We start from the raw sequence: 15,426 nt of genomic DNA on the forward strand, positions 1-15,426 counted from the left end.
CACTTCAAATACAATTTATAAATTCAGATTCACATACAGAAATTTAGGTTCTCATGTAAGAAGGTAAAAACTCTATAGAGTCCAAATAATCCTTTATGTCAAAGTGTAAAGGTATTTAATGGCATAACATATACACTTTTTCAGTAGGGCGGCAGACGGAATCTTCTACACTGTTTAATTCTCTCTCCCTTTGCTGTTTTTTTTTCAGTAAAAAGTCGAAATCAAGTCAGTTAACTGTATCATGTGGCTTTACTGGACAGCTCCATGCCCATATTTAAAAGATTTGTTTCCTTCACTGTTACAATTATCTTCTAGTATTTTTACTTCCATTTTGTCAACCATTTCATAATGGCAACAATGTATCAAGTTCAATAACACTCACTTAACAGCTTTAAGGTTGTTTACAAAAGTCCTCTGGAGGAAGTTCTCAAGAATTAACCACCTCTCACAGCAGTCACAGAGGGTACCAGAAAGCCTAAGGCAAGACTTTTTTTTTTCCTAATTCCAGTAGAGTTAACATACAGTGTTACAATAGTATCAGGTGTACAGTATGGTGATTCACCACTTCTCTACATTTCTCAGTGCTCATCAAGGCAGGTGTACTCTTCATCCGCGTCACCTGTTTCACTTATCTGCCCACCTCCCCTCTGGTGACCATCAGTTTGTTCTCTATGGTTAAGAGTAAGACAAATGTTTTGATGCTCAAGGAACTTAGACCACAGAAAGGAAATAAGAAAAATCAAGATGAACAAGTAAAAATAAAAACAATATATGATCACCATCTTATTTTGATTGATTAAAGTTGTTATATAGGATTCATAATCAGGTGGGCTAATTATTAACACATGAATACTATTTCCTGCTGTGCTTCTGCCCTCCGTGAACTGCTGCCTGCTAAGATCCTTTGTTATTGATGCACGAGATGTCTTCATACTAACTTAACTTTGTCATGCATGTGCTGTTTACTTTAGTAGCAGATATCTTTCTTTCAGTACTTTTATGGTCTTTCATATTTAAATATTTAACCTAACATGATTTACTTTTGTGTATGGTGTGAGGTAGTGTTTCTTTTTTGTTTGTTTTTGTTTTTGGTTTTGTTTTTTACCTACGAGAGTAATCAAACTGCCAACACTTATGATTCTATATTTGATTTTCTTATGGAGTTCTATATTAGATTTGATTCTGATTTCATTTCTTTCTTAACAGATAATCCCTACACAAAGCTTGACTTTAATTGCTGATATTTTATAGTACATGTTGCTATCTTATAGGAAAAGCCTTTTCAAGTTTTCTTTTTTATTAATTTGCATTAGTTTTCCATATGACCCTTGAGAACAACTTTTCAAGTAACAAAACAATTCCTCTTAAAATTCCGTTGGAACTCAACCTGCACATTAATTTTGGGGAAACTGCTATTCAAAAAATACTGAGTCTTCCCTTCCTATACATGAATGTGTTGAGATTTCCCATTTAGGTCTCGATTTTCTAGTTCATATTCTCAATAAAGTCTTATAATTAGCATATTTCTTTTAAGTCTAATTTGAAGCATTTAGTATTTTTCTTATATATACTAACATGTTATTAAGAATTGTAACATAACAAGAAAAATTAATTTGGCATCTGTCCTAGTTCCTGACACATATTTCCTAAAATTCTTGTCATTTCTTCAATGACAGGTACGCTAGGAGCATCTTTTGTACCAATATTTTGTTTCTGACCCTGGAATGGGACCCAGAGCCCCTAAATCCCTCGAAATGTCCTGAGTGATAGAAGGAAAGAGTCCTCTATTCTAATGAGGTGACTCTTGATGGGCTCCTTGATAGCTTCAGGATGGGAGCTAGTCAACAGAAAGATCAAGCTATGATTATAGGTTGGGATTCCCAGCCACACACATCATCCTCTGGAGAGGGCAGAGGGGCTGGTGAGTTAATAGTAGATCATGCCAATGTGATAAATAAAGCCTTCACAAAAATCTCTAAACATGGGTTCAGAGAACTTCCAGGCTGGTGAAAATGTATCTACGTGCCAAAAGGATGGCAGCACCCCAACTTCATGGGAGCAGAAGACCCTGCACTTGCGACCTTTCTAGACCTTGCCCTATGTACCTCTTTATCTGTCATCTGTACCCTTTATTATATCCTTATAACAAAGCAGTAAACATAAGTGATTCCCTGAGTTCTGAAACCATTATAGCAAATTATTGAGCCTGAAGTGGTTGTTGGGAATTCCAGATGGTCAGAAGTACAGATGACAATCTGAGACTTGAAACTGGCATCCTGCGGGGGGGGGGGGGAGGCGCAGTCTTGTGCGGCTAAGCCCTTAACTGTGGGGTCCGTGCCAATTTCTAGTAGTTAGTGTTGTAACTGAATTCTAAGATGCTCAGTTGGTGTCGGGAGAGTTGGTTGGTATGGGAAAACTTCCCACACATTCAGTGCTAGAAGTATTCTACATAGAGGGTTCAGTGGTTTACCTTCATTCGTATGAGAGAAAACTACCGATTTCTATGTTTACATTTTATCTAATCATCTCACGAAGTTCTCAGTTTCTTTTTGTTATAAAAAATTATAGGGGCAGCCCAGGTGGCTCAGCGGTTTAGCGCCGCCTTCAGCCCAGGGCCAGATCCTGGAGACCTGGGATCAAGTCCCACATTGGGCTCCCTGCATGGAGCCTACTTCTCCCTCTGCCTGTGTCTCTGCCTCTCTCTCTCCCTCTCTGTCTGTCATGAATAAATAAATAAAATCTTAAAAAAATTATAATCATAAACATAATTAAACACTGTACCATAATGAACTCTCAGGTGCACATCATTCAGCTTCAAAAATTACCAACGTCTGCCAATTTTGCTTCATCTAAATATCCATTTTTCTTCTGTTCTTATTTTAAAGCACATTCTATACTTCATACATCACCTACAAATACTGCAATCTGTATGGCAGAAAATTATTTTTACACCTAACTACAATCCCAAAAATTCAATATAAATTAGAAACATCTGCTTAAGTCTTTTTTGTTAGGTCAGAGGTCTTCCATAGATGCCCTGGGTTCTGACAAAAAAGGTGCTTGAAATCAATAGTTATAAGAATAATACATTGTTTCTACCAGATTAAGAAGAAAAGATAACGCCTCGTCTCTATAATTTTGCCTTTTCAAGAATTTAATGTAACAAAACATACACTATGTAGCCTTTTGCTTCTGACTTCTTTCACTTAGCATGTTTTTGAGATTCAACCATGTTCTTCTAAGTATCAGTAGTTCCTTCCTCTTTACTGCTGAAGAGTATTGCATGGATGTTATGAATTATTGTTTTATCCATTCACCAACTGATAGATATTTGAAATAATGCCTCCATGAACACTGATGTAGAAGTGTTAGTATGGACATGTTTTTATTTCTCTTGGCTAGATATCAAAGAGTGGAACTTGGGGGTTCCATGTTCAGTGTACATTTATTAACTTCTTAAGAAAATGCCAAACTGTTTTCCAAAGTGGTGGTACCATTTTGTGTTCCCATTAACAACATATGTCTGTTCTAGTTGAGCCACATCCTCACCAACACTTGGTATTGGTTATCCTATCAGTTTTAATGGTTTAGTTCATTCACTCTGATTTTCTAAATATATAATCACATCATATGCAGATACTGTTTCCTTCTCTTACTGCTCTGTCTAGAGCCTCTAAACTATTAGCAAGTAATATCAATAATTATGTGCATCTATGACTTGATTTTTAACAGAAATGCTTTCACTATTTTATTGTTAAGATCTCCCTACATTTGCAGTTAGTCACATTAGGAAGTGTCCTATTTTTACCCAGTATGTTTTTATCGCATAGGAAAACTGAGTTTTTATCAAGTGTTATTCTACTTTGACTTTCTGAGGCAATTAACTAAACTAACACCTCTCTTAATGCTGAATCATCCTTCTGTTTCTGAAATACCCTGACTAGATTTGTTTTGATTCACTAATTGGGTTTCTTTTTCTATACTACTGTATTTGGTTTGCTAAAATTTATATCAATATTTTAAGTGAATTTGGCCTAGAACAGCATTTCCCAAACTTATTCCACAGGAAATATGTGTTCCTGGGGGAGGGAAGAGGGAAGGGACCCCCAACAGAACTTTAATCCACAATTTCTTATGTAAAATAGGGGTAAGTATATATAAAGAGATATAAATGGGTTAAGGTACTATTAGGAAGACTAAATGAGATCATGCCCATAGTTGCTTAATACATGAACGAGCTAGGATTTTAGTAGCAATCATCCTTAAGACGACTACACTCTGTTATGTCTATTATTAAAAGAAAATGACATACATAGAGGAGGAGAAAACTTCTTGCAACAAATTTAACAAGTAGTAGTAATTTAGTAGAGCTAGGGATTTATATTATTAATTTTTAATCCTAAAATAATGGATTCCTCCTTTATAATGAACTCTTTAAAAGGAATTATTCAAATGTGGACAAGAAGTTAGCCTACCTGAGTGTGATTGATTGTTATATGGTTGCCATGAAGAGGTGACTGACGATCTTTCTCCTTACTGTGCCGACTACTCTGTTTACTACGTTGTAGTTGCTGCCTCAGTTTGGCAATCTGCTTTGGGGAGAGGGGAGGAGAAATAAGATAAGAACAAAAGTGAATACCAGCTTTTAAGTACTTCTTATTTTATTTTTTTGGATACTAATAAATAATTTTTCCCTCAAAGGTTTCAAAAGAGAATATTTCACTACATGATTTATTCTTCCAAGTTTCTAGGATTAAAACTATTGGAAATAAGAGGTACAGACTTCCAGTTATACAATAAATAAGTCATAGGGATGTAGAGTACTACACAGGGAATACAGTCAATAATATTGTAATAACTATTTTTGGTGACAGAAGGTAACTACACTTGTTCTGGTAATCATTTCATTATGTATATAAATGTTGAATCACTATGTTGTCCAACTGAAACTAATATATCAACTATACTTCAATAAAAAAATAGGCTACAAATGCTTCACTTGTACAATTTAAATAGTGTTTTGGTAAACATGTAGACTAACCTTAACCACATTATTTCAGATTTGTACACCCAGAATATCTTCTCCCTTAAACACTTTTTATAAGGCAAAAAACTAGTATTTCACATATCAACTGATTAAAGTCAAAGCCAATATATTAATACAGAGAAGACACTAGTTTCTAAGTTCCCATCTTACACAAACAAAATGCACCTGGATTATCAATTACTAAACATTTCAAAATTGTAAATCTTTTGGTCGTGGGGAAAATCAAAGTATTTAGTATTAGCAACTTACTTGTACTGAATATCTTAGTACATATTACTCTTTCATCACTCAACTTTTATTTTACTTTCTAGCTCTATTGAGATATAATTTTGACATAGTGTCACAGGAGTTGATTTGATATCTTTATATATTGCGAATGATGCCACTACAGCATTTAGTTAATACCTGTACCCCACCACATAATTATTTTTTTGTAGTGATAACAGTTGAGATTTACCCTCTTAGCAGCTTCTAAATATACAATACAGTATTATGTATTATTAAGTATAATCAAAATGCAATACATTAGATCCCTAGAAGTTACTCATCTTATAACTGGTAGTGTGTGTCTTTTGACCAACTCCAATTTCCTCCACCCTCCAACCCCTGGTAACCACCAGCACGCTATTGTTTTTATGATTTCAACCTTTTTAGAACCCACATACAAGTACTATCATACAATATTTGTCTTTTTTAAAAAAATATTTGTCTTTCTCTGCCTCACTTATTTCACTTAGCCTAATGCCTTCAAGACTGATCCTTGTTGTTACAAATGTCAGGATATCCTTCTTCCTCATGGCTGAATAACATTACAGTGGAGATATATACACATACACATATACTACATCTTCTTTATCCAGTCATTTGTTGATGGACACTGGCTTATAACTTTTAAAAACAAATATAACTTAGAGTGTATTCTCCTAAGTGGAATGGTAAGACTCCCAGGTTTAAGAGAAAAGTCATTATTGCAATATGGCTTGAAATTCATTAAACTACTGTGTATTTGCCAAAAGAATACAACAACACTAATTCAAAGGTATACATGCACCCCTATGTTTATAGTAGCATTATTTACAATAGCAAAACTATGGAAGTAGCCCAAGTGTCTGTGTATAGATTAATGGATAAAGAAGATGTGGTATATATACATACTGAAATATTATTCAGCCATAAAAGAGAATGAAATCTTGCCATCTGCAACAAAATAGATGGAGCCAGAGAATATAATACTGAGCTACATAAGTCAGTCCGAGAAAGACAAATACCATATGATCTCTCTCATATATGGAATTTAAGAAACAAAAGAAACAAGCAAAGAAGAGAATGAGAGACAGACAGACAGACAAATCAAGAAACAGACTCTTAAATATAAAGAACAAACTGATCGTTACCAGAGGCGAGGTGGTTGGGGGATAAGGAAAACGGGAGATGGGAATTAAACAGTATAGTTATCATGATGAAAGAAATAATAATTAAAAAAAAACAACAAGATCACATATGCAGTCAAATGCATGTGCCTGGCATGTGATAAGGGTGTACTGAATTTTTGCCCATTTCTGGTTTGGAGCAATGGCCCCCACACAAAGTCCGTTGGAATCATCTGTGAAACTAAAAACGAAACAAATCCCCCACCACCACCACCAAACAAAACAAAAAATCCCTTGAACTCACAAAGTCCTGACAAACACAGATCTCTGTGTCTCTCCCAGACTGATTTTTGTGATTCTGTATAGTCTCTATGCATCAGCATTTAGAAGCCCTTGGTCCAGAGTGCAGTTACAAAAATGCAACCCCCAGAGCCATCTCCAACTGCGCAGAGCCCACAATGCCAATATTAGCAGATAAGAGGATTCTATCCTAGCACTGTGAGCCATCTTCCTGAGAACTTATTGTGGCAGAATAAACTTCCTCAAAATTAAATATAAGTTCAAAAACTGAAACATAAGTATTGCCAGGGGGTAAATTTCAAACAATCAATTTATATTAAACACCTACCTTGCTGGAATTCAAAGAAACTAATATATTTTAGATGATGTATAATCTGCTTCAAATATACCAGACCAGGAATAAAACATGCCTGAGCATCTTATAAGGGAATAATTAGCAACTTGGAGGAAATTATTTAATATTGGCATTATTTTCTTTGTAGAAAAGATGACATCAATCAACTAACAGCTATTTCTTGAACACCTATAATGAGCTCAGTTTTACCTTACCTACTTGGGCAAAGTGTAAACACAAAGTCAAGTCTGTAGAATATATTGATTTCCTCAAGGACATAAAGGAAAAATACAGTGTACTTTAATATTAGCTAAATACTTACCTCGGATAACCATGGCAATAAAGAGCAAAACAGACAGTTGCTACTAAAGCCTATAAATGCTCAAGAGGAAAAGTATATAGGTTGCTAGAAAACCTCATTTTACCAATGGCAAACAGAAGACAAACAACGTGAAAGGAAATAAAGCATCTTTATGACGGAATGCTTTATGTCCTTTCTTTTATATTAAGATCCTTAGATTCCTTCAGTTGTTGGTTGTGTTTGTTGTTGTTTAGGTTCCTTCAGCTTTATAAAGCTCTTTGTAGCTTATGGATCTCTCATGCAATGTTGTTGCAAAGATACACAAGTAAGATTATCCATGTTAATGTTTGTGTTCCCTGTTCTCTGTTGAAATAACACAATTTTCTTCTAGAGAACATTAATTTTCATGAGAAAAGGAATCAAAATTAGTAGGTAATCATAAATCAGGACATATTATTCTCTATGATAAAAAGTAAATAGGATTTCAAATTGTACAAGTCATTTAATTAGGACAGAGGTATAAAATTAAGTGCTTTCTGAATATTAATGATGTTTCAGTGTTGTTTCAAAACTGGCAAGTGCTTGTACAGAAGAGCCTATAATGCCTAGAGATTAATCAAGGCAATTTGTACTTTTTCTTTCTAAAATAATCTTCAGAAATAAACAACAATAATCTGAAAATTGATCAATCCTAATCACCCTATTTTTTTTAAAGGCCTTCAGAGAGCAAAATAAGCCAGAAAAGTTATTGTTCTTAACTGTCTTAACAAATCTCTGAAAACAAACAGCATCCACCATGGTACACATATGCCTTATTTTGTCTGGATTACCCAGTTAAACTGTGCAACCTTACACTTTTCACAGAATACTACCCATCTCTGAAATATTACATAGCTACATTCTTGTTTTCAATGTAGTAGAGATTAGGGTAAAAGGGAACCATCTTCCTAAACGTATTTACTCAGATTACAAATTCTAGTTAAGAACTATGTAAAATGAAAGCCAAATACCGGAAGTCCTCCTTTGCTTCAGAACAAGGTGGTTCCTGTGCTGTTTACAACCACATTTGGAAGACAGACAGACCTACCTAACAACTCCAAACTCTCTCAAATTCCATAGTTTTGTCATGTTCAAGAGCCCACAGCCATCTGAAGCCAGTATAGAGCTGACCTGAGAACCAGGGGGAAGTAGACACAAAGTCGTCTCTGGGAGGAAGGGGCAGAAGGAAACTGTAATCCCCCAACTCCGCACACATCCATCCACCCACCCCACCTCATCCACAGCTCTGAAGCTCAGCCCAAAACAGCCTCTGCAGGCCCACATCCCATCACACTGCACAGGAGCTCCTGGTCCTCACTTCCGTGGACCTACCCACCCCGGGTCACTCTGATGAAATGCCCACACAACCTTCATTTACATTAAGTTCTACTGACTGGACTTCTTAAACTAAACTGTAGATTCATCCAACTTTGTGTTTCTAAATATTAATTAGCTACTCTGTGGCCTTGGAAAAAAATTAGGAATGGACCTTGAGGGTATTATGGTAAGTAAAATAAATCAGCAAAGAAAAATACTGTTTGATCTCATTTATATGTGGAATATTAAAAAAAGATTCATAGAAACAAAGAGCAGATTGGTGGTTGCCCAAGATGGGATAGGGGACAGGAAATGGGCAACAGTGGTCAAAGAGTACAAACTTCCAGTTACAAGATGAGTAAATTCTGGAATGTAATGTATAGCATGGTAACTACAGTCAACAATACCGCAATTTGGAAGTTGCCAGGGGAATAGAGCTTAAAAATTCTCAATACACAGATAAAAACTGTAATTATGCAAGGTGATGAATGTGTTAACTAAGCTTATGGTGATAATCATTTGCAATATATCCATGTATCAAATCAGTATGCCGTATATAATTTAAACCTACACAATGTTATATGTCAATTATAGCTCACTAAAGCTGAAAGAAAAAAAAGAGGGAAGGAGAGAGGAACCTCTTTAAACATGAAAGGAGTTTCAAGCACATGAGCTCCAAAGTTTAAAAAAGCCAGGGAATAAGTGTCCCTGGGTCGCAAAGAAGAAATAATAAGGGTAGAGAGAAGAATTAGCATAAATACAAAGAAATGACTAAAACATTTGTGACACTAGATGAAGAAAACTCAGACCCCTCTTAAAATCTGAGAACTAGGAATACATTTCATTGTAAATTTTTGGAAACCTAGTTAACATCACCCCTATTCATTTGCTATTTCTGTCCTATTAGTTTCCCCCACTATTGTTAAATTTAAAAACAAAATAAAACAAGACAGCCTCAAAAGACGGGTTTGAGTACCTTTGCCTCTGATAGTGAAAGGAAAAGAAAGATTTCTCACAATGAATTCTACTTCAGAGTAGGCTGGGGAAATGAGAAATCTTAACTTAAAAGGACTAAGAGGTAGCAGTAGGAAAGGAAGCAGTGTCCTGGGGCTTTGGGAAAAGAAAAAAAAAAAAAAGAGAAGCCACTTGCTTTTACGTAAATCATCTCATTTTAAAATAAAAGTATATGAAATAGGTACTATTATTATCCCCATTTTATACATGAGGAAAACTGAGGTAGAAAGTTAAAAAGATTGCTAAAAGTCACACAGTTAAGTGGTGAAACAAATATTTGAACTTAGGAAGTAGAATTCCAGAGTCTGCTCTCCTAACCATTATTCTCTATTGCCTAAAGAAATAAGTTAATAACTTACAGGGAGACAACAAAATCTTAGAAAAATGTGACAACAGCTAACCTAACAACAACAAAAGAAACCTGCGGCAACTACAAAAGATACTAACCCAGCAATTTTTTCTGAAAATATAGTTTGAGAAGTCATGAATTTCAAGCTGTCATTCCCTTTTATATGAAACAAAGGAATATGTGACAAACTTTAGTGTTTATAAAGATCAAATGTCTCAAAACAAAGGTTCTGCAATCTAAAAACAAATTTTATGTATTACATCCCTTGTCAGTGTTCAAAGGAATTTAAAATGCAATAGTACCTAATGTAACACTAAAAATAAAAATTTAGAACTTCTTACAATCTTTCCATAAATACAAATAATTAGTTATTTTCTGTTGTTTCAAAGTGCCAATAGGCAGACCCTAATGGACTAATTCCTATTCATTCAGCCCAATGAAATGAACACAGGCATATGCATGCACAAACATATATAATAAGGAACACAGATACAAGCAAAGAATGTATACATGGATAGGTCACCTGCATGAACCTCAACCCTTGCATGCCCATAGACAAGATATGCCTCGCCCACCATGTGCAGACTTACACAAACCCGCTAACCCAGGAACAGACAAAGATACTCCCACATACAAATTCATCCCCAGATACAGCTAGCTTTGGGACCTTACATGTAAGGTTTAATACGGAATTATACTTAGAGCCACCAATAAGGAATATTTGTCAACAGAGGCATGTTAATAACAATACCAGACTAACAATTAAAAAACATTTGGTTCACAAACTCGCCTGATCCCATAAGTTTATTGTATTTACTTTACAGGTGAGGACACATTCTCAAAAATAAAGTACCTTTCCCAATGTAATGTAACACAGCTAATAAGTGGCAGATTCAGTCCTCTAGCTTTTAATTTATAACCTCTTCCTATTACCTACCAACACTGTGGGGAGTAATTCTATGTTAATGTTCAACTGCAAGTAATTACCAGTCCCTATGTATTAGCTCATAATCTACAGCCACTTTCCAAAGTAATTTCCTTTCTTAATGTTGAAGAATTGCAAGATGAACAAAAATTTGATGAAGCCGTTAACATACTAACCTACTCATCAGTGTCTACTGTTTTGACAAGCAGTTTGTATGACCTTTAAAATTCTTCTTATTGAAAAAAAAAAAATTCTTCTTATTGGAGACAATTTTAAATAATGAAAAGATATCTTTCTAATTCAATTTAATATGGACTTAGACTCTATTGGATAAATATTTATATTTTTTTAAAAGTTTATCACATAATTCTTTTGAGTTCAAAGGGATAATCAAAATTCTTCAGACTCTTGTCTTTTAGGTCCAGAGAAAACATTACTGCAATTATTTCTCCCTGGTATACTATGTTAGAAAATTTTTAATATAAAAAATTAACAAAATGTTGGGGCAGAAAGTATATAAGGAAACTATTTTGCTTACTTAAAAAAGGAAGACCACATCCATAATATCTATTTATATTTTTTGATTATATGTGAGAAACATCCCTAATCATTTCACTTACCACTCCAGATGGTTCCATCTAAGAAAAGCTATCCTACTAATCAAAGAAAAGCTTATTGGTGAGATAAGGAAACAACCCATGCTTTTTTCGTACTTCCACTGAAGGTCTTAAGAATGGCAAATCCACCTTTTTCAATTTTTTATCAAAACCAGAAATAGTAAAACAGAAAAAAAAATATATGTGTGTATATATATATCAAAACAACAATACAACAATATTATTTATGCTCTTTCTTATAATGCACCCTCTGGGATAAAGAGCAGGTTTGCTAACTGCTTACTATAAAAATGGTCGATTCCCCAAAGTTCTGTATTCCTCTCCTATAATGTGATCTACTTTATGTGCATGAATCCATTTGGGTTCTCCCCATCACCCCATGGGATTTGGTTCAGGAGAAATAAGGCAAACTTGATAATCTTGATATTTGCTGTGCTGGGAATAACAAAGTCCACTGTCTCTAATCCAGGCATTTCATGCCTTCTGCCAGCATCCACGAACAGTAAAAGGCTAATTTATTACACTGTAAGTAGGAAAAAATAAAATCCCAGACCTGAGAGGGAATACTTCCTCCTTTGCCTCAAATGAAGAGAAAGGAATTTTTATGAAGCAACTTGGAAAGATCGATTTATGTTCCCTACAGATAAGAGGACAGGACAGACTAGTATCTGAGTTCCACTCTAGATACTTGAATGTCGAGCAAGGATGATAGAGATTTACTGTTGCATTAGAATCAGCCTAACTCCTGGACATTCACCAGAAACCACCCCCACCCCCCAAGAAAAGGATGAAAATTTACCAGGATCCACTTAGGAAATCTGAGTGCAAGAGCTGTGCAGAATTTTCTTTGGTTCTACATAAGGGGGCTATTTAGAAGGGAGAACGGACTTAGCACCTGAGAAACTGATTGTTATTTCTATGATTCTAGAGGCTAAGGACAGAGTAAGGGACTCACAAACCCAGAAAGACAGAACAGTAGGTAAGAGATGTATAACAACAAGGGATCTCCAGAGACCCCATGACATTACTCTACAAAAGAAAGTCAGTTTTAAAAATCTGTCAAGCCCAGGGAATGTAAAGGCATCTTACAATAGTGTCAGTCAAGGAGGTGCATTTCTCTTCCCCATAACCTCCTCCTCTTTCCCCTAAGCTCTAACTCCAGAGGAGTCAGAAATAGCAGCTAAGGAGCGAGGAAGGTGGTAAGAAACAGAAGGAAACTCCCAGATCACTTCACCAAGGAAGTCACCCCACCACTGGAAGCCCTAGCTAGGACAAGGGGAGGAGCTAGAACCTGTAAAAGCAGCTGGAATTTGAGTACTGTAAGAAATTAGCATGTTCACTCAAAGGGAACACAAGAGTGTAAGAGTGATAGGATCCTAGTCTGGCACCATAGGCAGGAGGTGAACTTTATAAATTGTGTTTTATAAGCAGGGAACCACATTTCTAACAAATAGAAAAGTACATTTGCACATTCATTGGCTTAGCTGTGTTGACAACCCTCCAGTGAACATAACTCAAAAGAGGAAAAGTAATTTTTTCATAAAGGAAAATGCCTCACTTGGATTCATTTCCTTAACCTGAATACAACCCACAAACTTCACTGTACACTGGTATCAATTGTAATATCTGATAAATTTACTGATAATCTGCCATTTCTGCTGTAGCGAACCTGCTTTTCTGTCTTAATTGCAAGAAAGTGTATGTGTGTTCCCTTGATCTACAATTCTATTATACTATACCTAAAGGTGGAAATCTTTTTTCTCCTAATTTATCCTCCTTGAAACTGGTGGACTTTTTAAATTGCTCTCCAAATATAGCAAACTTTCAACCTTTAAAAAATTTTTTTCTCTTCCTGATGATTACAGAATATCCTTACCATCTGGAACTCCTAACTCGGTCTATTTTCCACATTGCTTCTCTTTCATGTTTTCAAATTATCTTTTTGTCTTATATTCTAGAAGATTTGCTCTTCTACACTGGCAATTCTCAGTTAAGATTTTGATTCACTAATTCTCTCTTCTGTTATGTGAATTTAATCTACCAAAGAGGTTTTTTTATTTTTTATTTTTAATTTCATCAATTTTTGTCGTTTACAAGATTTGTAAACTGGTGCTTTATCATTCTGCTCGTTCTTGTTTATTCCTTTCCTTATTGCCAGTTACCATTTCACTTGAAATTCTTAAACATTCTTATTTTTAAGTGCTTTTCTGAGATTGTGTTCTTATTTCTATTTCCTTGGATGTAAATGATCTAACTTAATGTATCTGCGGTCTCTTATGATAACAGATTTCCTTACATGTCCTAAAATACTTCCTTACAGACACACCTTACGTGGAAGTTTTATCCTTCGTGAGCTCTTTCCTGCCATGTTGTTTCATGGTTGCTCAGACTATCCCTCTGGAGTTGCATAGCTCCAGAGAAGGTCTGAAATTAGAAAGGCTGGGGGCTTTGGTTCCACATGGCTAGAGCTCTATTCCAGATGCCACATCTACACACAACATATGGTTACTATTCCCATTTTTGCACAGCTGCCTCTTTGGCCCACAGGAAAACGCCAACAGTGTCAAGTAGAGTTATTTCAGGTCTAGTTTTATGGCCTAGAAACATGGTCCCAGTTCCCTGCTTTATGCAGACACCCCAGTTCCAAACTCTTACCATTTTTAAGACATGTTTGGCATTCTTAAAATGTCAAGCAATCTACACTCTCTTAAATTTGGCTTACAAACCCACTTTTTAAGCCTCAGCCCACATGACCCAGATTTCTGTGAGCCAGACAGAATCATATCCACTCATTACTAAGGGCTTCCTCTCTACTCATGGTCTGCAAGGGTTTTCTTGGTCTCAAATGTAACTACATTATAGTTGCCTATTTCTTTAAAAAATTTTCACATCAAAAAAAAAATTTTCACATCACATTCTCATAAACTTGGAGCAAAGTGGAGGCAGATTATACAGGTGCTTTTACTCAAAAGTTATCTTTTAAATAAATTTTTTAGCAGTATTCAACTTTTAAAAATACGACTTTCAATAATAATTTTGGCTTTTCATAATTTTCTCAAATTCCAATTCTGTCATCTATTATAACTATTCCTTTTTTAACTTTTTGTCTTTATTAATGTATTTTTATCATTTGGTAGCCTCTTTATATATCATAAAGCATTTGGTATCTTCATGATATACCATGGAAAATCCACCAGTCTTTTACATCTATTCCTTTTTTATCTTTACTGAAGTATAATTTATATTCCCTTAACACTTCATTCATTGTAAGGGTAAAAATTCAGGAAGTTTTAATCACTCTGTAGAGTTGCACAATACTAATCACAATGCAGTTTTATACCTTTTCCATCACCCTCCCCACCCTGCCCGCAATCTGCCTTGAGTCTGTATTTGTAGCCAATCACCACTCCTCCAGCCCCACTCCCAGCCACACACAATCACAAGTGGACTTTCTCCTTCTTCCATAAATTTGACTTTTCTGGCATTTCAAAATTAAATGCAACCATATAATATGCAGTCTTAGCCATCTCACTTCTTTTCCTTAGCAGAGATTGGCAAGCCATAATCTGCAGGCCAAATCTAGCCTGTCATGTGTTTTTGTAAATAAAATTTATTGGGCATAACGAAGTCCATTCCATATTGTCTATGGCTGCTTTCAAACTACAACAGCAGAGCTGAAGAGTTGCAACAAAGATTATATGGCCACAAACCCTAAAATATTTACTATCTAGCCTTTCACAGAAAAAGTTTGCTGATTCTGGACTTAGTAAAACATCTTTGAGGTTCGTTTGCATCATAGCATATGTCAACATT

The 15,426-nt window shown here is 35.3% G+C and overlaps 1 protein-coding gene across 2 annotated transcripts in view; it reads right to left on the bottom strand.

The window, feature by feature from the left end:
- The window catches only part of GLCCI1 (glucocorticoid induced 1), a 100,309-nt gene that overhangs the window by 23,590 nt on the left and 61,293 nt on the right, over positions 1 to 15,426 (bottom strand). The window contains exon 4 of one of the 2 annotated variants that reach the window (XM_072784021.1): positions 4,476 to 4,592. In XM_072784021.1, coding sequence (XP_072640122.1) covers positions 4,476 to 4,592 — 117 coding nt within the window. The remainder of the gene's footprint in view (positions 1 to 4,475; positions 4,593 to 15,426) is intronic. The other variant, XM_072784022.1, reaches the window with a different exon arrangement.

This window comes from Canis lupus, chromosome 18, assembly GCF_048164855.1.
Source record: "Canis lupus baileyi chromosome 18, mCanLup2.hap1, whole genome shotgun sequence".
Lineage (NCBI taxonomy): Eukaryota > Metazoa > Chordata > Mammalia > Carnivora > Canidae > Canis > Canis lupus.